This window comes from Lepisosteus platostomus, chromosome 6, assembly GCF_059453375.1.
Source record: "Lepisosteus platostomus isolate fLepPlt1 chromosome 6, fLepPlt1.hap1, whole genome shotgun sequence".
Taxonomy (NCBI): Eukaryota; Metazoa; Chordata; class Actinopteri; order Semionotiformes; family Lepisosteidae; genus Lepisosteus; species Lepisosteus platostomus.
In genome coordinates, this window is record NC_142616.1 from 64,829,416 (window position 1) to 64,855,059 (window position 25,644).

Sequence of the window (25,644 nt, forward strand, 5' to 3'; positions counted from 1 at the left end):
TTTTATTGACATTTGATTTACCAGTACCTAAAGACCTCTGTCAAAAGTTAGGTTTTATCTATGTAACTAGATGTATAATTTATGAACAGCCTGAGGTATTTACAGTCTTAATCAGCAACCCAGTGCTGCTGGCCACCATTAACCATACTATAAATGACTTAGACTGGAAGGTCACTGCACGCATGCTGCATTCAGAACAAGCCCGAAAATGCTGTGCATGATGTGAATATCATATACAGTGGGCTGAAAAACACTGCCTTAGGATTTTATGGTTTAACATATTTACAGTACCAACATACTGAATGCAGGATGATTTTTTAAATAGCAAAGTATGTTTGTGTATTATTTGGAAAACGAGTTTAGTTTTATCTACTGTTAGGGTTTGGTGATAAAATCATAAAATCGTAAGGAGGGGGGACTTACTTTTCCACCACACTGCAACATTGTGGTTTAAGCCTTTTAGGGATAAGTCTACCTTCATGCAGGTGAGAATGGGATTTTTAGCATTCAGGTTTGCATGTGTAGGCTTGCCTTTTGTAACATAATTCCTTGACAACCTCAATACATCTTTACTATTTGGGAACTGGTGTTGGGACTTGATATGACACCAACATCTGTGCAAATCTTCATATCACTAAAAACCATTACAAGGCCAAATAAAGATGACTGACTACTGTACAAACACTGTTAAAGTTGAATGTTTGAAAAACATTAAACTGCTGCAGTAACAAAAACAGGAAGATTGCATTAGGCTAGGCTGGCTGGAATGGCTGCACGTTTTATTTTGGTAAGAATTCTCTGTCATCACAGATTTTTGTGATGAAGGTGTGTGGCAGCTTTTAATAATCTTTTTATTGTTACACTATTATTTATTTCAGTATATAGCTGAGATACTGCTCAACTACAGTGCAATACTATAAGTGCCCCTGCATATCTGATACCCCAGACCTCTTCAAAGGAAACAGGGGAACATATCATTGATATTCACTGTGTTCAGTCCTGTCAAGAGCCCATTACTGGTCATCAATACCACAGGTTAAAGTGCATTGTAGCAAAATGAACAGACAAGAAATAAGCAAAAACGACTGAAAAATGACTTAAACTCCCCCGACTGCAGGTAAACTTAAGACCAATATAAAAAATGAATTAGGTGCTCAAAGCTTTATGATTCCTGTTAAAACAATACAACTGTCTTTGGTGACAATGTATTTGCTTTCACTTCCAAAGACAAGGCTTGAAAGCAAATGAGGTCTTAACTTGCTAACCTATGTACTTGGCAAAGATCAGATACTTTCAAAGCTCTACTTAAGCAAAAATGAAATCGATCCTGATAAATGCAGTTATTGATCAGACAGAGTCCTAGCCTAATTCTGTAGTCTGGTTCTTTCCTTATAAATTTCCTTTCAATGCAACAGGGAAGCCGGAGATCAATTTCCTCTTAATGTTACCATGACATTAAGCTCCATGTGACAAGATAAAAAACAAAACCACAGCAGGTCACTTTATTAGTTTCTCTTCCCCTTCATCTAGTTATGGCCATTCTGAAGGCTTTCAAATTGGCAAATATAAAATAAATGTCATTTATCTTAGTAGTTCATGTACATCATATGACTAGAAACTACAATAATTCCTATTGTACTCTAAAGCAATGATCCACATTTGACAATAAGCAAAAACCCTTAAAGCATTAAACGTGGTATTACTCAATACCAACCACAACAAAATACTGGATGACAGGCTTTTCCCCAGCTCCTTGTTCTATCACATGCCATCCATATGCATTTCACTATAAACCATGTAGTGTAGCTGCTCTATCTTTTACTAAACTGTATGTTTGCCTTACTGAACAGCTTTTATGGGATACTCTGATGCAATTTTTGTTAAACCACTGCACGTTTAAATACTGCACTGTATGGCAGAATGTAGCCTTTTTGTGTTTTTACAATTATATTACTTTTGTAGTATAATTCCATTGTGGAATGAGAGTTACTACAGTTACTGTGGGTGAAAGTGCCTGCCAGCCATATTTAAATTATAACTATTACAACAAAAATATTTAGTCTATTTCATAGCCAGGAACACAGATGCAAAGATGCACAAGGATTTTTGAAAAAACAAGGGGGGTAAAAAATTAAAAATGACAAGTAGCAGTCTAACCTTTAACTGAAATTGGGCCCAACATATTTCTCTCAGGCTGATAATACACAGAAAGAATAGCTGCAAATTGTTATTAAGCATCACGCTCAAACTGGGACAGCTCCACATGCCATTAGATGACTACATTGTTCCGTTACAGTGCAGGAGGAAAATACAAGATCATGTGTTTTCTATGAATACCATTTTCAAACTCCTATTTTTCAAAAAACAATTTTCATTGAATAGCCAATAGCCGGCTGTTGGTTTTGGCAAAATCATATCATTTAAATTTTAAGTGCATGACATAAAACAGTTTCAACTCATGCCATCAACCAGCCCCACTGTGATTTCTGTAATTGAATGCAAACTTAAATTATAAGGCAACACCAGATGCAAAACAGACAAATTAATCAGAAAGATAAATAAGTGCAGATACTCAATATTGATCTACTTAAAGGCATGTGACTAAATGATTGCTTCGGGGAACAGGGAGAAAAGAGAAATCAAATTCAATCACAGGGCATGGAGGCTGATTAGTCAAAATAGATTAGTCTGTATTTGCATTCCCCCCTATGAGACTGGAAGTAAAATGCTATTCACTAACGTCCAATTACAAGGCTTGCGGAAACAAACCAATTCCCCATGTTCACAATAAAGAGCCCAGGATCTCTTAGTGACTGCCATGAGAAATACTTATGACTGCTTTCACAACAATAAAAACCTATTCTAAAGGCCTTGAGGTCATTTGTACTTTAGTTAAAACAAGGCTTGCATCAGCAGATATGAACGTGGTCTAAAATAACCCCTCCACTGTCATATCCAAAGAAGCATGAAGAACTTTGTCACGCCTAACTGATGTTTAATTTATTCCTGCAGCTCTTGTGGAACAACTGCTAAAAGGAACCTCAGTTTTGTAGAGGTGCAGAAGACAGAACTGTTGTCTGAAAAGGAAAAATCAGAAGTCTCTTTTCTGTAGAACGATGGTGGAAAAACTGTATTGAAAAGAATCACTAGGTACTGGCTTTTCTCATGGTAAATTCTTACAGATCTTAGTTACACCCATTTGTTTATTATCCTAACCATTTTTTTCCCACAAACCCAACTGTCCTGAATAACTCTCCCAGTTATGTTATTTTCTTAAGGTAACACTCAAGTCTGTGCCAACTGCTTTGCATCTAATCCCTGTTCTCGCACACCTCTTGCTTCTCCAGAGGGTGGAGAAGCACCGCAGCAAAGCCAAATGAAACCGTTTCCTGATCATTTTCAGCTTGTTTTTCTCCACCCTCCAGGCAGGGTGGGCTCAGTCATTGTCAGTGCAGCTCAGCAGCTGGCTGGGTGTGATGAGGTTTACTGGCAAAGAATAATAATTAAAGTCACCCATCAAAACAGAGTGAGTGCCTTTATTTGGAAAGTCCCAGTCACCCTGGCACCCAGTCTCGTCGGCACAAATTGTCTTGCCTCCCACGCACTCAGCCTCTCAAGAGGCAACACGAGCACTCTGTGATCAAGCCACAAGAAAAAACGATGTTAGACCAGCTCCTGGAAGAAAATGGGTTGAGTGGATACCAGATCAAAAATGCTCTTGCTGTTAAGTTTTACAAAATACCTCCTGTAGATACAGACATCAGGCATTTACCCGTGGAGTGAATACAATTTGGAAAAAAATGCGCTGGAACCTGAGACTCAATGGTTGGCTTGGCTGAAACACAACAAATAAGACTGACAAATGGACATTGATGGCTGGAAGATGGATCATGCCAGGCATCAGGGCTCCAGGTGTTTTCACATATGTGCATGATTGCATACTGTACATATTTGTATAAATGTCAAGACATTAGGCATATTCACTGACCATGTCTGCAACAATATGGAATGACGTCTGTAGAGCACACTGATGCACCATTACAACACAAGGTTTCTTTTAAACAGAATAAAATGGTAGATCTTTAGCACGGTGTTATTCCAAGTGGTACTTCACTGAAAATCAAAAGGTCAGACACACAAAAACCATTGTCTCTAAATTCAAAAACAGTTAATAGAAATTAAAGCAGTGTATTGATGTCACAAAATGCAGTGCTTTTTTCATTTCTGGTATAACGAAAATTCTTCTGAAGCTGAAGTCACTGAGAGAACTAATTTCTGAACCGAAGATGATAAATATTTAATTCTGCTGTGCTTGTGCACATTTCTTCCTTAGGTGTGGTACTTGCAAAGAGAAAACAACTAATAATTTATAAATCCCAATTCAATACTAAGACTTTTCTGGGTCAGATGTTAAGATGATGACTAAAAAAATTAAAATGGGGGGACTGGATATTCTGAGCTTATACTAAATGGTGAATTTGTGAGTCCCTGCAGCACCAGGTGTAACTTGAGCATAATTTATCTATCATGCCCATAAGTAAAATTATTAAATATTTTAAACTGATAACAATAAATCAAAAAAGCAGAAATTTTAATACAAGAACAGTCTATTCAGTACAAAATATATTGCAGCCCACAAATACTCACAAGATTAAAGGCTGTTACTCTGAAATTCCCTGTATTAAAATAGGTCCTCTTCCAGGTACTAAAGTGTGCTAATCTTTACAAGAGAACACTGGCTAAGAGCTACGTGCTTCATGCATTTGCCTAATTGTTCTTTGTGATATTAATTTCTTCGTGATCTTTAATTAATTAGGACAACTACTCCTAATTATTGCCTATACCAACAAAGAAAGGCATTGTGGCTCTTGGTCTGCGGTGATGGCAGGATACCACTCTGGTCTGAACTGGCATGAGCAGAGCATGTTATCAACTATTACTGCAATCGATGGCATTAGAAACAAAGTCTTCAAGGGTCTCCCTGTGCCATTAGCCAATGGATGTAAATGAGAAGTGTCTTCCATTAAATTCGTTTTTTTTTTAACTGAATCTGTAAATCAGCCAAACTGATTAAATAACAACAATAACAACCATGAAAAATGAAAATGAAACGAAATGAAAAATGAAGAAAAATGGCTGTATTTATGAGAGACCTGGTCGTACTTGGCCAGAGTGGCAGAACCTTGTGTTTGTTGAAGGAGTCCAGCAATCGTGCTCTGCACAGTGTCAACCCATGAGAATACATAACCGAATCTCCACAGATCACAGCGCTTCACAAGTCATGGTCTCCTCACTGACCTTGCCTTTCAGGTGTCTGTACACCCGGATAAGATTTAGATCACACTAAACGCATCATCAGGATGGGTGGAGGCAGATAGCAGGCTCGGGCATGAAACACACTGATCAGCGGGGAATTAAACTAACTAATCCTTTCGCTTACACTTTGATCCCAACTAGAAAATGAGCACAGGGAGAGCAGGTTTAACCGCAGTTGTTGCCATATCTTGCCATCAGGGAACGCCTGTAAATACACTATTCTAATTAAGTTAATATAGTGAAGCAGTTGAACCCACCAGGTCTTAAGTGCTGGAAGTGTGGCACACCTAATTCTTCCTCAGGTTCCACACAATAGGACATGTCAGTGGAATTCACTATGACTCTGCCATCATTTATAAAATTTGATTAAAGAGCTATTAATTAAATCCTTTAATATATAATTTAGATTTAGTCTTGACATGTATGTTATTGTATAGTACTCTGCATTTCTTAAAAAGGGCTTAGATATATTATTATTAATAGTAATATATGACTCAAGAAATAAATACGTTGGAAAACCTGTATTTTAAATTCATCACGTTAATCGCGCAATAAGGGAAATTACACCTCCAGTCTTCTAGTTTTGTTATAGAGATTAAACAGAGAAAAGAGTTCAGGGAATTGCATATTTCAAATAACAATAATGCAACACAAATATTTTTTTTTAATTCCAGCACATTTCACTCCCTGAAAACCACACACACACAGATTTGTAAAGTGAGAGCCAGCTCTCAGCCGTCAGCTCCAAACCCTGCACTTCGTCCCCTACGCCTGAGCTGGCCAGTAAAACAGTTGCATTCTTGGGCATTCTAACTCAAGACGTCAACCAGTTGTTGTGCAAGTCACAAACAAACAGCTACGATAAAACTAAAACCCTGAAAGCTTAGCCTAATACGGCAGCTTCCGTAAATAATTTCACCCCTTGTCCTCTCCTTTTCTAACTGACTGCAACCTGTCTAGACAAATCCCAGCGGTGTGCCTGTCTCTCGGTATCACCATCACAACAGCACTTCCTGTACACGAACAAAGGCAGCCTACAGCTGGGCTCGCTTACCCAGAAATCCTTTCCAAGGCAGAGCTGGAAGCGATTCATTAGCCACGTAAATCCTCTCTGGCCCTGATAATTCTCCCCAGTGCGGCGCAGTGAAGGGACAGGCACTGCTCCGAGATAAACAGCCACTGTAGAGTATGGGCAGTTTCCTGGGCGCAGCACTGCCTTTTGCAGAATAGACCTCCAGAAGCCCCCCCGTCATGACCCACCACCTCATCCATCAGAGGACGCACAATAGGATCCTTAAGTACCCCCCCCAGCAACGCACATCACTACAGTCCACTCTGGAATAGTACTGTCAAACGTGGCAAATCAAAGATCCAATTTGCACCCATTAAGTCTGAGGGTTTAAATCCCACCCGTGCCAAATGCATGTGGCAGTGTATTAAGGCACTAGACTAGCCCATTTCATTATTTCATTGAGCCAATTTGTTTCAGTTTCATTAAAGAGGTTCTTGGCAACGCAGAAATATGTGAATTAGATAAATTACACATGGCTTTCTTCTTAGCGTAACGCCAGCACAGGCATGATATCTCTTGTGAAACACAGTGAAGACCCCTTTTTACTCTTGAAATATGCAGTTTTCAAGTAACTCGTGGAAGCTGTTTAAGGATGGATGTAAGAGATCTCTTGTTTTAAACTCTCCTGTGCCACTTGCATTATTTCTTTATTCAGTAAAATACCCACGTGTTCCATGAATTACCCTGGTTGTTACTTACTCAGGTCTTCAATATGAATGGGAAATATCTGCAGCAAAGTCAACAGCACCTTCTGCAGCTTCATCTACCTTGTGTTCATACAGTATATTATTCTGTTTCCACTCAGCTAGTATTTTACAGATAAAAATCATCTGCAAAGATTAATATCTAAATAAAAATGTCAATGACTTGATGACCTCAAGCACCTGCAATTTTATCTCAAAGCCAAAACAAACTAACGATACCTTGTTGATCTGTATTCGGTTCAACTATGTTAAGAATTGTTTTTGTTCACTTGATGTTTAATGAGATGGCATCCAGTGAAATTGGAAAAACTGGAGGAAGGAAGGAAGTTGTATTTGATTGATTTATGTGGGGATGCTGTAACACTCCCCTTCCCTAAAATTGCAGGGAGCTTTTGTCTAGCTTCTTTTACATTTGCATAGCATCATCTGCCACAATCTAAAAATGCATTCAGTTTCAATCAGAGCCTGATTTCAGTCAGCTGAAATGTGACAAGCTCTTATTCAGTACAGTGTGCGCAGATGATCACTGTGAAAAGCGGCTGCGGGCTGTGCTTTGCACTGCACTGTGGCCTGAATACCAAGCACTGAACTGCAGTGGGGTGGCTCAGTGGCGTGGCAGGGCTGCAGACTCACAGCCCCGGGGGCCCGAGGCATCCGTCTGTGCAGAGTCTCCACGTTCTCCACACATCGGTATAGATTTTTGCCAGGTGATCCTATTTCCTTCCACCTCCCAAAGACACGTTAGTGGGTTTCTCTAAACCCTCCCCCCCCCCTTCTTTGGGGTCTTGCAATGGACTGGTGCCCCAGCCAAGGTGTGAGTGTGGGGTCGGGCCTGCGACAGCCCTCCCCAGAAAGAGCAGCTTTCTGAAGATGGATAGTTGGACTGCAGTGGCGCTGTCTAATCTGAGACAGGTGAATCCAGTCAGAGCTCTTCATTCCATTTTAAGTCCAGATTCTTTCATAACGCCACCGTTGAATCAATACGGAGCCACTGCGCAGGCACTTACGAATTACAAAGAAGGGCTGCTTCATGGTTCGGATGACTGTTTACCAGTTTCAGTAAGACCTTTCAATTGTTATTTCAAAATTTCGGAATAATTGTGTGCACCACTACATGAGCAGAAACAGATTTTCCAAAACTAGGAAACGCTAGGAAAAAGCAATAAAAAGGTCAGCTGAACATTAAAAAAACAAGTTTATTTTTTAAGCATTTTGCATGCAAAACGTCGGAAAAATACTGAGCAAGGACAGCTGGCCCCCACAAAATCCATTTTACACAGGATTTGGCAGCTTTGAGCTTATTTTCCCTCCACAGAATGTCAGAAATTGTATGTATTAAATTTTAGAAAGAAAATTATTTTTTTAAGGACACGAAAGAGGAATAAGGTCACATAATAGCAAAAGCCACAAGCCAAAAAGTCCCAGCTTTTCATTCCTACATTTTCAGATGTCAGCTAAAACAGGAAATAAGGTTTTTTCCAAATACCACTGGGTCTTGTTGAAGACAGGACTAACCTACATTTTACCATATACGTAGAAAAGCACCCAAACATGTGCTGAAGCATACTTCCTCACATTTTCCTTCTCAGAATGTTAAAAACAATATATTTCATCTTTCTCTCTCACGCACACACAAATAAAATTGCGGAGCACAAAACCTGGCGGAGACGGATGTGTTTTGCAGTAATTAAACGTGCAGCATATTCTCTTAAAGGGAAAGTGCCGCAGGCTGCTCTTCCCCATGTTAAAACACAGCGCAGGGAGGGGCAGGGAGGGAGCAGCTCTGCGCCAGGCGGGCCTGGCCTCTGGCCTCGGACCGAGGCTCTGCAGGATTAAAGAGCCTGCAGTGCTTCTTCCCCATGAGGCCAGCTGTGATCCAGAGGGCTGATCAAACGAAATGGAGGGAGATGAAATATCTTCTTCGGGTGTGTGTGTGTGCGCGTGCGCATATGCCTGCTTAGGTTGTGTCTTAACAGATGGAGGTGTGTGTGTGTGTGTGTGTGTGTGTGTGTGTGTGTGTGGACAAAGAAAGACCAGCCAGCTCCCCTCCCCCAAATCAAGGAAATCAGGCTGGAGACAGGAGAGTTAATAACTCGCTGTCAGCTGGAGCAGCCCAGACACTGTGCAGACGCTCAGAGATCGGGAGGGTTCAGACCAGAGCTGGGGTATTTAATGCACACTGACTTCTCCTCCCCTCCTCAAGGAGGGCACTTTTCCAACAATTAAACCAAAGACTTCAAAGGGAGGATTTACAGGATTGATCCCCTCCCTCTGCTCAATCAAGAGGCTAAATTATTTTATTCCGATGGTCTGACTGGGAATCCCCTTATCCGAGATAAAAAAATCCTCACCCAGAGGTGACAGCAGCTGACACTGGGTTAAAAAGTCTCATGATTTCTTTATATATATGCCCTTCACTCAAGCTGAAACCTGAGTATAGCACCTCCTTTTAAAGAGTATAAAACGCATCCACATGTCCTTAAGATTTGAGATTTTTCTAATAAATTTCAAACTATCCTTGCTAATAAGCTTGTTCTAGGAAAACAATGTGTTTATAGAGAACATACGATCTGTAAAGCAGAACTGAAAGGTTGTTATTTCTGGTATTGAGGTTACTTAAAATCTTTTATAGCATAAACCCCTCATATTATTGAGGCAGAAACTTGATTTTAATCGCACTGAATACTGATTATACCTCTAGCTTTTCATAAACTAAAGCAGGTCTGAGCACAATCCAAATCTAATTCAAGTCTGGCACAGGAACAAGAATGGGAACATTCTGGCATGTCTGACAGTCTGAGTAACGCTAGATTAATGTCTCACCGAGTTCACATATTGACGCTTTCAGTAACCTGAGCTCCTTACAAATTACAAATGTGCCCTTAGCTGGTCCACCCTGTGTTCCAGGACCTCTGTAATTGACTGGACATGTGAAATGTGCTTTATCCTTTATCCTAAGAATTTTTTTTTTAAAATGCTGCATTGCTGCGACAAAATCAACTGGTAATTCTGCAGCAACGTGAAAAACTCTCAACCTCAGCAGACGCAGACGGCTCTGTGCCCTCAATTAGCACCTCTCTGGGAAAGTGTAATATATCAATGTAATATGCAGGGATGAGAATGAACTGAAACTGATTTTTACCCAACAAGAAAAGGTGACTTCTGGTGCTTTTTATAGCATGAAGTCATTTCTACTTAATATGTCCTGCACAACCTGCTGCTAATTATGATCTCAGCAGAAATACAAGACAAAATACATTTGCTTTGGTGAGGGAACTCTTTTTAAAGATATTACCTGGGTGGGAAAACATATTACAGATGTAAGAATACTGAAAATATACTGAAATTGTCAAACTAAATCATCCGAACCAAAGAAAACTGCCAATTGTCTTACAATTTTCTGCAGTTGTTTTATAACAGCTGACCAACAACAGTTTGAACACCTGTTTGACCACCATACTGGCCTGATAGGAAAAAAAAAACAGCCCATTTTCTTAAATGCTGTGATTTGCTTTCATGCAAAGCATATGTTATAAATACTGTACAGCTGGAAGACCTAGTCCACATATAATTCCTAAAACCAATCTTCCAACATCCAGAGATTTAAGGGGAATGCATAAGGATAATTATAAATCACTGATGCCCTAGAAATCTATTGGAATCCTAAGATTCTACAGGAGCTTTAGTGCTTAAGTCTTAAAGACCAATCTAAGGGTTCTATTTAATGAAGAAAACAAATCTGATGGATATGTACAAAGTGCCCAGAATTCGAGTACATGAAAGGCTCACGTTGCTAATGGCTTTCATCTTGGTGCACTCTTTCACTTCCATTTTCTGGCTGTCATTATTAGACACGGACGACAGACCTCTCAGAGAGCAGCTTCGCTTTCACTTCATGACAGCTTCCTCGTTCACCGGCGATCTCAGACGAGCTTGGGGGAATTCAAGGGCAGCACATGCCACGTTTGCTTTCAAGCTAAGCATCCCATAAACGAATACTGGTGTCATATAGCGTTCAGCTGGTCTAGGGTAGCGCAGGTGATAAATCCATCCTCCTCCACACGGGATTCTTTACTGAATGCACCAACTTGGCAGGGCACATCCATAGTTTTAATAAGTCAACTTCAGGGATATTACAAGAAGCTTAAAAAGATGCATCTATAGTAAGATCATCACTGCACACGGACCAGGTGCTTGTTCTAATGCTTGAAGCCCAGCTATCCCACCGTACCTCTCGCATCTCTTGTGCAACCGAGGCAAGCCGGTCGTTCTCGGACTGCGCATTGGCCAAGACGTTCCTCATCTGTTTGAGCTCCGTCTGCAGCTCCAGGACCCTCTGTTCGTAATAGGCTTCCTTCGAGGCCGACTCCTGGATCAGGGACTCCTCCCGACTCTCCCCGTCCGCTGCTACCTTCTTGTGGTTGGAATGTGCTTGTCCAAAGGCCTGAAGAAACGAGCAACAGAACACAACAACTTCAGCGTCACGGCCAAAACTAGTCCTTATTGTGCACAATAACAGGACGCTCCAAAAAAATCAAGCCGTGGCTTCAAATCTGGGCTGTAATTCCTGAAACAAACAGACAATCTGCGAAGGAAATGATGTTGCCACCAGACAACCATGACCTATCCAGGAAAGTAACGGGTGGGATGCAGGGTACAACCTGGAATTGATGCCAGTCCACTGCAGAGCACACACAGACACAAACGCACACACTCGCACCAGGGCCAGTTTTCTCAAAAGCCAATTAACCCACCAGTATGACTCTGGACTATGGGAAGAAACTGGAGCACCCAAAGGAAACCCATGCACACACGGGGAGAACATACACATTCTATGCAGACAGCACCCCAGGAACTGAATCCAGGACCCCTGCACTGCAAGGCAGCAATGCCACCCACTGTGCCAACATGTCATCCACTGACATTACCTCTTATTTACTTTAAACTAATTAACACTGTACATCCTATTAAACCTACAATGTTATTTGCTACATTACACTGGATTATTTTTGGTGATGATGGGCCAGCTCGATTCCCTAAACCATATTTTCCCCTCACAAATGGACAAAATGTTTCTAAAATGAACTCCACTAACTTCAAAATCCTGAATGAAAGCTAGGAAATGGAAATGGCATAAGTAAAAAAATGGCTCAGGTTTTTCTTTTTTTCTGGAGCTCCTATGGTGCTGAAAAGGCTTCAGACATCTAAGACAGCGGTGCCAAAAATCAATTGCATCATTCTTTAAACAGTGTCTGTTCACATCATTGCAGAAATAAAATCTTTCCTGGAAAGAGATGGCTGCCATGAGCATTGTTGAGGATACAGAACCCCCCCAAAACAGTTAAGGCCCATTTCGGATTCAGTCAAGCTCAGCCAGGTCAAGAGCAAACATCAGTTATCTGGACAGGAGGCAGTGCTAATGTCAGAAACGCCCCTGGGAAATTAAAAATACAGACCCATCTCTGGAAAACAAAATACAAAGCCATCTGTGCAAAGACTCCATGATGTGAATTTCAATCTCTTTTCCATGAAGGAAAAATAACCCTTAAAAAAGCTTGACACCTAGTAAAAACATAAAAGGGAAATGGGAAACAAAATAATCTCACTGAAAAGCAAGCTGGGGGTGTCCTGTTCTTGTGCTTGATTCAGATTTTTTTCCATCTCTGGTTTAACATTACACTGTTCAACAGAAACTTGTTTTACAAACAAAAAAAAAAGGGCAAAACAATGATTTAAGAAAAGAATCCATTTTGCTATTAGGGGCTCAGATGGGAGAACATCATTTTACAGCTCCCATTCAAAAAGACAGCTGAAATGCCAACTGACTAAAGAAATGGGAACGAAATATGACACAAAAAGAAAAAGATAAAAGTAAAACTTCCCCTACATGCATCTCTTTTTTTATTCTCTGCATGCTCTGCTACAGTGTTACGATAAATTTAAATCCATGGATTGGGCCTGGCAAGTCTTTTCTGCTTTATGTGTTCGAATGGGCAGTGACAATTATTAAATTATTTTTATATTCATATCATATCGATTTTGAAAGAAGAGCTGGGCTCTTGGCTATATAATTTAACATTGAACTTCACAACAAAGGAGATTCAGGGCTGAAAAATAGTGAATTAGAATATGAAAATCTCCGTCTGAAAAAAATATTTTACATCCATTTCGCTTTCATTTCCATAGCTCAGTTTCTAATCTCATATATCTTTGCACTGAAATGCGATGTCTTATAAAAATTGCCTGATTTAATACGGGCTTGATCCCACATTTAAAACCTCTGACAGATGAGACGATTTCTAATCTTTTCTTAGTTTTCAAACGTGGATAACCTATCATGATAATCCCCACAGAGATCAAATTCTGTAGCCCCAACACAGTAATGAATCTGAATAATGAAATTTACTCTAAATATGTAAGACCAGTTTTTGGCCTTCTGAAATCATTACAAAACCTTGTGCCACACAAGGCGATTCAAATTATTCCACACAGCACTGAGAGTCATTTTTGGAGCAAATAAGAACCGTTACATTTAATTATAAGCACATCAAATAAGAGAGCATGAGCTCTTCTTTCGTACTTAATTTTCAAACAAGCAGAAAACTGCATGTTTCAAAAATGGCAAACCTCAGCCACAGAAGCGACTAAAGAAAAGTTCACAGGAGTGATCTGACATAAATACACTTTGTAATTCGCCAAGGCACAACTGCAAGGGCACGGAGGTCACACGATTCAAGAATTCAACATTTTAGCCCTCCAGAACAAAACCCCTTTGATACAGCCTTCCTGAGGATTTAAATGTCAATACATTCCAGGGCACGACCAACAACACACAGACATGCAAGTCTGTCTTTGGCATAAAGCAGAATGAAACATCACGTTGTCAACTTGTATGAAACGTTCAATCTATTTCATTTGAACTACTGCAGTAACACTCAGGTTTTCTTATCCACTCTTCAAATGATCCAAGCCACCTCAGCCAGATATCCATTCCAGCAAAGGCTATAAGATTGTGGAATGTCCCTGAACAAGTGGATTTTAAGTCAAGGCCCATGGCCAATGAACACTTGAACTGCAGCGAAGCTGTAGGCCAGAAACGAACCATTATATATCCCATATTCTAATCCCTATTTAAAAGCACTTCATTAAGTCAATAAGTGATAAAACTGCCATATACAGACACGGTATTATAAAACTTTTATTGACACCGTTTTAAATTAAAATATTACTCTGGAATATCATGCAAGGTGTTAAGTACGGAAGTGTGGAAGAAGAGAAAATGCACATCAGCTTGTGCTGACAGCAGCTGATTCTTTTTAAAGCTACAGGTCTTAAATCTCTGGATACACAACCGTGACTGATCGTTAGCTAGCAGTGAAAAACAAGCACTGGGGGACACGCGCGGAGACTGGGAATTTTACACAGGAGCAGGCAGGGAAAGCACCCGTTTCAAGTTTTGAAAGGCTGGAACAAAAACCTCGCCTACCACCTCCGTCTCTTTTTAAAACAAGGCGGCGCACTTCATCAACTTGGGGAAACAAAACCAGCCAAGATGAATCTGGGGGAGTTCTCCACCAGATCTCCAGTGGCTAATTAACTGTTCGGTATCTGGCACTCAACAATGTCTCCTGTGTCTACCGAGAGCACTGTATTACTCACATATGAAAGACAGGTGAATTCACATCAAGACAGAAACTAAACTTAGTCCCAGCAGCAACTTTGCAGAAGCACGGGGATCCGAGATAAGATATGTGAAGAAAAAAAAACAAAGTTCATGAGTAAGTTTTTTTTAATGAAGAAATCGCCTGCTCTTTGAAGAGCAGCAGCTAAAATGTGAAAACCAGTTCAGGCTAGTGGTGTGGTCACCTGGGGATGGGCAGACATTAACACCCTGTCTATTCTGTGTCTATTCTATAACACCAGGTCTATTCTGTGAGAACTGACCAGACTCAACTTTTAATAACTGCATGAACGAGTGCATCAGCTTAATCACCTGCAACATTTAACGACAGAGCAGAAGAGAACTGTGTGCTTTCAAGCTCCAGCTTGTAAATGTCCTCCAATCTGGCAGTTCTGTATGACGGCATGAATGAGATCACCACGAGACATTAACTTTAGGATTGGCAGCACAACAGAGATACCAATTATTTCTTCAGTGGTCATGTTCAATACGCCTAAACATGCTTAATTGTTAATTGTTTCGCTTTTTTTTACAAACCCTGTAAGACACATCTTTAACATTACTTATCAGTCCCAAACAAACTGTTACATCTGAAGTGAAGTGAGCATTGTATCACTGCCAGGGACAATTCCAGTGTCAATTAATATTCAAAAACCAGCATCAAGCCAGTGGCAAACCACCTCAGTCTGTGACGACAATTTCACACTGTACTTTCTCAGAAACACTGACCCAGCCAAAAAATATCTGGTAAGACGAATTACCAGTTACTAACAGATGTAGTTCAGGTGGGTAGCTGCTAGATGTAGGCAATTTGAGGAGCTTGGTGTGAAAGGAAACAAATGTATTAATTTGATCACAAGCGTGTTACCCCTCAGTTAAGAGTCAAAATACGGGGTAAGTGCATGAATAATTTAGAGCTTTTCTAATATAGAGTCTTTGTAGCCTGTCAAATCTGTCAGATAAAGAAAAGCACATTTTTCTGTCGGGGTGGGACTAAAATTCTGAGAATCCAGTCTTAAAATGAAAATCTAAAGGCTTACACCATCACTTCTGTCTGTCAGTGCTGGTTCTTCCAAACCTCGGGAGCCAGAAGAGGGCTTTTGTGCCTGGCCTGGAACAACAGAAACCGTCTCGAGAGCACCGCGAGCCATTTCTTAGCAGCGTTGCCAGGTTAATGGAGAAGGTTTCAGTCTCCTGGGCAAATCTTTGAGAAAGGAGGGCAGCTGTAGCCGTTAAACCTGAATGAAAATCAGTTTGCATTCACATGTGGGCTAAATGAAACATGACAGGATGAGTAATAAAATGTCTATCGAGAGCTCAAGTAGAGAAGCTAATGTTAATTTGCATGCATTCGTTTTAACATTAAGGAACATCTCAGAACCTTAAGAACTGTTACGGCAACCACTATATATAGTTATATACACTAACTGAACTTACAACTAAGATATAATTGGTATGCAATGACACCAACAGACTGGACCAGGGGGAGGAATGTTACACAACATCAACTCATTACTGTGTTTAAATATACACTACTGAGTATGTGACGGGTCTCGAGGTATACAATCCATGGCTTATCTCCGGGTGGTGTGACAATCCCATTGAGCCTTAAAAATGTAAGCAATGTTGGAAATCCTTGTATGGCAAAGACACAACATGCTTAGGGGTGGGAAAGTATTCACTGCTCTAAAGCTGAGTGTAAAGAAATACACTTACGCATCTAAGCAGAACCCTACTAGCACATGATAATGTATGGATCAAATTGGCTCTTGTTAGAAAGGTACAATACACCAGCACACCAAAGTGAATGGGCAAGATACCTGAAAAGAACATCTCTTGCCGTCATGAAACTCATTACAGCTGAAGATCAAGACAAAAGTCTTCATCAACTCTCCTTTTTCCACTCCTGACAGCAGTGTACACAATTTTATAGTCTGCATTCTAATAATGCTATACTTTCAGAAGCAGAATCTTTCACTGAATCTCTTGAGCAAAATTACTTTAAAGTTGCCCATCTGGACCAACGGTGGGATTTGGTGCTGCTTCTAAATCCTTGACCTTCTTTAACCAGGAGCCCTAAATTCCTTCAATCCTCTGCTGCCCACATAAAAATACTGCAATCAAAAAAGACACAAAGGAGAGAACGTGGAAGGCACATTTTTGGCTTATGTTAAGGTAGTATGAGTTCATAATTTGACATTTTCCTCTGAACAAAATGTTGAAAATCACCCTCATCCTATTAAATAAAAAAAGTGTTCTTCGGATTATTTTAAGAGGGTCTGTCAGTAGATACAAATGGCTTTTTGCGATCAGCCAACGATTTGTGCTATTAACCACTGTCAATTGTAGGAGTTAACTGGGAAGAGGAATTCCCATGGAAATAATATTAGCTGGATTGGCTGTTTGTGAAACCTGCTTTGTGTAGTGTTTTTTAAGGGTCCTTCAGCCATTGAAGATTTAATAAATGCTTTTTGGTAAAAAGACATCTAAGCATCTCTCTTCGGTCAACTCCCATTCCAATTCTGTTTTCCCCTTGGTCTCTTTTTGACTCTGGCTCCCGTACATTTTCTTCACAGATTTTCCTTGGATTTTGCCTAACCTAAACATTTTTGAATTTCTCTGTTGATTCTGCCCCAAACCAACCGGTGTCCATCTTCCTTTTCATAATAAATGACAGGATTTGAAACGGAATGCAATTAAAAAAACGTTAATTATAGGTTGTTGAAAGCCCTCCCCCAGCTGGCATGTACTGGAGTGAATAGTGTGAAAAACTGATATTCACACATGGCTGGTGACATGCAGAGTCGCTCTCTCTGTCACTGACAGCAAGCTTCTGCAATTACAGCAGGCCAGCAGAACCCCAGACTCCCCCACATTTTCCTTGACCTTCATCTCACTGTTTTCTTCTCTCCTGGTTTACTTACAAGTGCTAAGACTGCCAAACATTCACTTTGCTCAGGACCCAGCTGAGTTCGCCATCCAATAATGAAAATGCTTTTTACGTGTAGATCAATACCTCAAACCTGTTTCCATCAAAGCGCATCGAACAGAATGATGATTTACCGGGCCATGATTGCAGTAAGGCGCTACTTTCAGCCACAACAGGCAGTTGCAGACAAGACAAAAATTAAATAATCCTGTTGAATGCAAATATGCCAAAAGCCCTTTTACAATACCATTTTTTCAATTAAATATTGGTACATACAGTATATATATATACTGTATTTAGATCATCCTTGTTCTGAGGATTATGAAACTGCATTAATTCATTTGTACTAAACTTGTACAGTACCAGACTAGTCAGAGGGTGTTGATAAGTGACAAAATATTCATTAACACTTCCCTCTAGCCCGCCTCCACTTACAGTACTTCACTGGCATTCCTGACAGATGTGTGAATTCGTTAGATGCCAAAGCAAGTTAATGATTACAGATTTATGGGATCCACATATAGTAAAACAAACAAGGCTGTGGCGTGCAAAGAATACCTACCTCTCTCATGCCATACTATACAAACAAACCTCTAGCCAGGTTTTCTCTCCATTTCATGAATTTCAAACCACAACAACCTAGATAACAGAGGCTGTAACAATAAGAGGTACTATGGTTTTGGGGGAAAAAAAGTTCACAACCTCAACCTGAACCAGACAATTACATTTCCAAACACTGAGCAGGTTGGTTCACAGTGAAAGGAAGAATTCCAAAGATGCTTGCTGAGTTGTAAATGCTTTCTTATTTGTTTCGGTTCCCCCTGTCTACCTCACACTCTACCATCATGGCCAGTATCCAATAACACAAAAAGCATTTAATTGGAAGGCTTAGAAGCACTGCTTTTTTCATTTTAAAGAAAAAGATCACCCACATGAACATCTACATATAGAAGAGATATTACCCAACTAAACTCTGAATTTATCCTGTAAAACAAGGTGGCGTGCGTACTTTTAAAACTGAAGACTAGAGCTGAAAAACTTTCTACAATGAACCGGTAATGTGGTCCACATGTTTGTCAAATCCGTTTCAGCTCAACACAGCAGTTTCTCATTAACTGCAGATTCTAGATCCAAGGAATCGTTCTCTCCATTCTTGGAAACCGTCTTAAGAGTTTAAGTATCTGGGAGGCTGGGGGGAATGGGGAATCCTGTCTCTCTACGCTTATCGTGTCATTGAAAGTAACCTTTTGGTTTGCTAGTTCAGGATGAGTGTAGATTTAAAAAATAGGACACAAGCTATCTGTGTGCAGAAGAGCTCTGGAGATAAAATACTGTGCTGCTAATAACCATTAAGTTCCTGAGACTGCACTACATTCAGCCAAATCTCTTTCTACGCTGTAGAAGACCATGCACATGCGACAGCTTACTGTGCTGTCTTGTAGGCTTGTGAGAGGCAGAGAAGATCTAGATTCTTTCTATTAGATTTAAACCAGTCTTTTTAATCTTCTATTCTATTTATACAGTGCAGGTTTCAGCCCGAGGCAGATCACAAAGTACACACAAATTACAGCATTTTAGCATACTGGATTAAATAAATACTTTATTACCATCTGGAGGGAGACACAGAATTCATTCGCATATGTGCTGTAGGCTGTTGTACTAGAAAAAAAGAAACTGTGGAGTACCAGAATGTTATTGCAAATGCAAAAATCCTGTTCAATGCCCAGTCAGATAATCTGCCTCTTTCTGCCCACATGGGATTAAGCAGTGGTTCAAGACTTCAGCCTAATTATCTCTGGCCAGCATTGTAAAGGGTCAAAACCATAATCACACTGTCTTTCTTAGCTCTGCGTACACAATAAGATCCCAGAGGGCGTTTCTCCAGTAGATTCACTGCTTTGCTGTAAAGGACCGTACAGCTACTGTATACAAATTGTCCTTATTGCTACATTCAGAAATATGAAATTGTAATATGGTTAACATTCAAGTCCAGAAGACTTTAGAAGACTTGCTTACGACTACTGCAACTACCATGTATCATCAGTGCAATAGTATATGGGTCAGGCCGCCATCCATTATTCACAGGACCTTGAGAAGCATAACTGTGATTGAATCCGACATTCCTCTCACACCGACCCTGTAAGGCAACATTCCCACTTAGTCAAGGACGTCCTTCATCCTGTAAAGCTCAGGTTCAATATCCACATGTGCACTAGCAACCATGAGCCATAAGCGAACTCTACAGGAATGAGAATGACTTTAACCTACTTTTGAAGGCAAGCAGTATGGTGCAAAAAGTGTTTCCTTCACACTCATCTTGGAAAGTGACGGTGATGATGCATTTCCAGCCCGGATGAAGTGATCAGTCAAGCCTGGTTCAGTTCTTCCAGCACTCCACAGAAACGGCTCCAGGGGCTGTCATGATTCACAACGTTCAAGTTGTTCCCTTCCTTAATGACTCCAGCATGCTTTGTTACTCTAAATTAAGATGACAGAGTAGGAATGTAATCTGGATGGGAGGGGGATCTATACCTCCCACACAGAAAATATTATTGTGAAGGGGTTTACTCATTGCTTTGCTGCAAGAAAGGTCTCTGAATCTGAATCTGTACTGAAACATCTTCTTCTGACAAGCATTACAGGCCCGAACTAGCAATGAAGAAAAACAATTTCCATCTAAAAAGTACTGCCGTTCAAGTGACAGCACAGCCTAAAACGTCTTTGACTTTGGGCTTAAAAAGACACATCTCGCATCTGGAGATGGTCGCAGTAAGGGAAATAGGAAAGTAGAATTCCCAAGCAATAGACAAGAAATAGCCAATGTACCTTAGAGATAATTAACATTTCTGGAGCTACTGTTGAATAAAGAAGTACCGTTAAGCACAATGGGGCTCAGAAGCCTATTGAATTTCAGAGGAAGAAAGCCAACCCTTTACTTTCCTGCCAATATTCTGTTTCATATTCGTGTGTTAAGCAATACAACAGGGGGAAATATTTAGTGTAGTTTCTACTTCAGGTCAGGAGTGGGCAAAAACATTTGAGCATTTTAGTGCACTTTAGGAAGAGACACCCATGCATTATCTCAGCTGTTTTGCTAGTTTCAAAGCATTAAAAACGCAAAGACTCTCTCTCCCTCTCATGTTTCTCCTAAAATGGTTTAACAATCAGAATTTTTGACTTATGTATGAAAGCATTGCCTTGCTGTACAAATGGAAGATCTCTGAAAATTGCAGGCCTTGTTCCAGCTAGCAAGTTTAAGTTGTGATGACTGTGAAAATACTCGGGTTTATCTCATGCAAAAATGGAAAACAAACTAAAATACATCATGACATATTTACAAAGGAATCAAGCTAAGCTATGTTAAATTAAGCTGATTTTTTTTGTTTATAAAATGTCTCCCTCAATCTGGGTAATTTGATAGAGCCCAGTAAGAGAATCTGTCCCACTTATGCTCTATACAACACAGACATCTGTTACTGTTTTGCAGATGTACTTTCCAGCAAAACAAGATTAAATCAAATGAATATGCCACAAATTGATTTTAAAACACCATGTGAAAAAAGGCAGTATTATTATAAAATGTTGTCCTTGGATGTGGAAAAAATCTGTAGTTAAAATGGCTGAGAGGCAATGAATGTGTAGTTCTGCACTGACTCAAACTTTCAGAGGCAGCGCTGTTTTATGTAAAATAAAACATATGAACATGAGAAGGAAGAATGAGATCAAAAGAAGGAAAAAAGGCATCTAGAGCAATAAAACCTTCTGACTTCTCCAGACAGAGTCACCTTCTCGAAGGCTATACATTTGGGTTGTTTTTTTTTTTTTGCAGTTTTCCTCTTTGCTTATCACACAACACAAGAAGAATGAAAAATGTAAATGTTATTGATGAGGTAAAAAGATGAAGGGTATTCTCATTTTACGCCAGCTTCGTGAACTACTCATGAACGTAACGGATTGTTCTTGAAATGTACACAGGAATTCACAAACAGTTCCAAATGTGGGAGGGGGGAACATCGTTCCATTTACAAACCAAAAGAGGCTGGACCGGGTGAAGCAGATAGGATAGATTCTCTACTCGCTAGGTTGTGGTCAATTTCAAGGAACCATGGGGAATGCTTTAATAAATGCCAGAGAGCAATTTCTTTTTTAATGGAAGCCCTAATGCAGTGAGCTCCCAGCTAGGGGCAATGAGTCTTCTAACAGACATCTTAAATCAATCAGGCGAGACGGCTGTTCCGGGGGGGGGGGTGGCGACTTCCAGCAGTAACGGCCTTCGCCAGCCCCTGACCCTTCAAGGTAACAAAGCCCTGGCTTAACTCTTGTGCCTCAGCAACTGATACTAATACCTCAGTGTGGTGGATTACAGAGGCTAGACCAGCAACTGTAAGGGACGAGCTATAAAGGCAAACTCATATTCCTCTCACCCTGTCGATATATTAATAACTTAAATGATCTCAAAAGTAAAAGATGGAAATCTGACACCAGAGCCCTTGGTCTTAAAGTATGTGTGCCACCTTTACAAAAGGCTGTTGGCTTTTCCCTTTCTAAAGCACAATGGCTAGTGAGACCTCAGGCTCTACAGGGAAGCTTGTCGTAATTTTACTTTCTTTTTGTGCAATGATCTGCTGACGAAACACGGCAGTAAGTGTGCTGTTTTTAAATAACGGACAAAGGACTGGCTTCTTTCATTTTAGCTGAAAACTGGCTGAAATTCCTAGACAGATGAGCCAGGCCCATTAAGCAGCCAAAAGGCACAGCCTGTTAGCTGTTGTATAGCTCGTGGTACTCATACTGAACAGGCTTGCCCCAGCGCAAAGGGACCTCTTCTTTGCCAGTTGAGATTACAATTTAGCACATTCATATTGTTCAGAACTATTGGACAATGGTCTGTCAGGAAAACCAAAAAGAGCAGTGGTATAATTGAATTATGCTCAGACAGTAAAGAGCTGTGCTCCACTGTGTTACACTGTGACCTGCTCTAGTGGTTCCATAGCATAGCATCGATGAGAGAGAATTAAAAATTGAGACATATGAACCAGAGAGGCCTACAAACCTATGTACACTTCATTTTACTGTATATAGGAGAGATGGTATGTGTTAAGATCTATTCTGACTTGATTTAGCACGCAAAGCAATTTTTGTTGTGTGTGTGAAATGCTAATACATCTCAAACGTGTTACAGAAGGTCTTACTTTTGGTCTATGGCAGCATGAATGCAAAAATGTCTGACCTTTTTTACTTGTTCCTGTATATATATATACTATATGCTTCCAATGCACATAACAGTACAAGATGTTCCTGACAGAACACCCAGATGGCTGGAGATTTTAATCTGGCGCACTGCTATATAACAGTAATTTTTGTTCTTTTCTGATAAAACGTCCCCACAGTGCCTTTTTGGCTAGTATTTGTTCAGTTCAGTGTTTTGCAATGAAGAAATGGGTTTTACTTTTCCCCCTCCCAGTATTTGTTCGCTTCCAAACCTAAACATGGTCTCATGATAAAACTGGAATTTACCTAAAATGATTTTGTGATTAATACTAAAGCAACTGTGAAGCATTACTGAGAGTGTTGCAACCATATCACAATATAATTGTGTATTTTAAGGACTGCAATATCAGTGGATTTTACAAATTATCATAATCTTTTTTGTGTGGTCTTCAAATATTTTTTTCATATCAGCATCTTAGTTCACACATCTATAAAGAAATAAATACCATTGCTCTGTACACATATTGTTCTGGAATTTAACAAATTAAATAATGATAAAGCTTTACTTAAACCCCACACTGTTACCCATATTAACCCATACACTTATTATTGAACATGTATCTCAATGATATACTAATTAATAATAATAATTGAATATACTGTACACATCTCTTTCATCCAAAATTGTCCCAAAGGACTTCATATACAGTATATAGGAGGGGGATCAGTTCATCTACCACTGAAGCACAGCCTCCACCCAGGAGATATATAGCAACAGTCCTCCTACACTGCAGATCAGATGGAGAAGAAAGAATCAACCAGCTGAGCTAAGTGGAAACTTTAGGGAAACTAGACAATAAAACACTAAGTAAAATCTAGCCAAGAGCTGGAGTTGATACCAAAGTCCCTGGCCACCATTTCATTGCTGACCAGGCCCAGCCCTGCTCATCCAAAGAACAAAGTTTGCAAGCAAGAGCAAGCCATTTGGCCCATCAGCCATGTTTGTGTTTTAGTAGCTAAAAAAGCTGCAGAGCTCACCCAGCATTTTCCTGAGAGAGGAGACAGTACCAGCTTTGACACCATGGTGGTAGAGCTTGTACCAGACTCCCACCACCCACTGGGTAAGGAAGTGCTTCCTAATCTCAGTAAATGTCCTTTTTCACTTAGTTTCCACTAGTGTCCTCTGGGTTGTGATTTACGAGACGTTCTAAAGTGGTTTGTGCTTCTTTGCTTGGCCAGAAGAAAGTCTATGAATCCGCTATATTTAAACTTTAATTAGCATGCGGAAAGGAGGACCACCCACAAAGCTAGAGAAATGCCAGAGCAATGGGACAGAGTGTATGTAGGAGAATGTGTAGCTAGGAACATGTAAATCAAGCTACGCACTGTGATATACTCACAGAGTAGACTCCTTAATGCACAATAATGGAAAACAATTTCAACATCTGTACTATCCTCAAAAAGATATTTCAACAAACTTTTGTTTCTCATTACTACAGCATTATAACAAAAACATTTTTTCTTAGCTAAAGCAGTGAAATTAAAGTACTGTATGTCCAGAAATTATTTCCCTCCCCTAAAGGTTTGTTGTTACCCTTATATGATGCATGTACACATCTTACTCACACTTCACTTGGCAAAAGAGAAACTCAATCCCGTTTGTGGCAGATAATTTCAGAATGAGTGAAAAGCACAGACTAGAAACTCCTTTCTTGTCACCCCTGAGAGCCTGGCTGAGATTCAGAGCCACACTTGTTGTTGTTGTTTTTCCATCTGTCCCAATCTGCCCGTGATGAATTCCACCCGCTGGCCTACTGTATATCAAACATCAAGGGCAAACACCAACCTCCAGTAGTAAGGGAACACCAGGATGTGTTCATTCAAAGATTCACTCCAATACCTTAATGCATCCCAAGTCTGAAATAATAGTAAACTGTTTAATACCCTGCTTTTCTTTTCGGGCTAGCTCTAGTGGTTGTGTGTGTGCAAGGAAGGATACTCCTTCTCTCTAGCTGAAGGAAAAACGGGACTTTTTTGTGGATTACTACACAGTCAGCACTGGAACTGTGAGACACAAAACTCCAGCATTCCAAAGTTTTCTGCCATGCCTCTCTCCACCCATTCATAGAAACAACATTGGGCAGCTTGGCGAACACAGCATGCTGTGTCAAAGAATCTTTGTATAGCTGTCACTGGACACTTTTTTTTTATTTTAAAAGGAAATAAGTAAAAGGAGAAAACTGTGCAGGAATTTGCAGGATACAATTAATCTAACAGGGCTCAATCCCCCATGTTTGGGAGCTGCAGTCATTCAACAGAGGACATAACGCAATTCCCACTGTACAGCCAGGCATGGCCAAGAAAGGCTAATGAAAAGACTTAATTTCCCAGATTGTTCCATTTTTATAAAAAAAAATGCAAAATGACTTCTCAGTTGGGGGCAAAAAAGTGTACATCAGTCAGCCTTTTCAGATTCAAAAGGAAAATTAATTATCCTTATCACTACTCTACAATTACTCAATCTTTTCTTTCTCTCAATATGAAAGGAAGGGGAGCTGTAATTACTCATAATGACTTGCCCCCACCTTCCATTGGTAAAGAATGGGTTGAGGTCTTTCTTCTTCTTGGAGGCTGTGAAAAATGCAGCAGGCATCTGCCATCTGCTCATAAACATCTTCATTTATTTTTGTAAGCTACATGACTCCCCCTTTTCCCCTGTAGATGCAGGCTC

At 40.1% G+C, this 25,644-nt stretch overlaps 1 protein-coding gene across 2 annotated transcripts in view; it reads right to left on the reverse strand.

The window, feature by feature from the left end:
• LOC148662135 (protein bicaudal D homolog 2-like) overlaps positions 1 to 25,644 on the reverse strand; it is a 65,772-nt gene that overhangs the window by 25,409 nt on the left and 14,719 nt on the right. For both annotated transcript variants that reach the window (XM_088636938.1, XM_088636939.1), the window contains exon 2: positions 11,324 to 11,536. In XM_088636938.1, the coding sequence (XP_088493064.1) occupies positions 11,324 to 11,536 (213 nt within the window). The remainder of the gene's footprint in view (positions 1 to 11,323; positions 11,537 to 25,644) is intronic.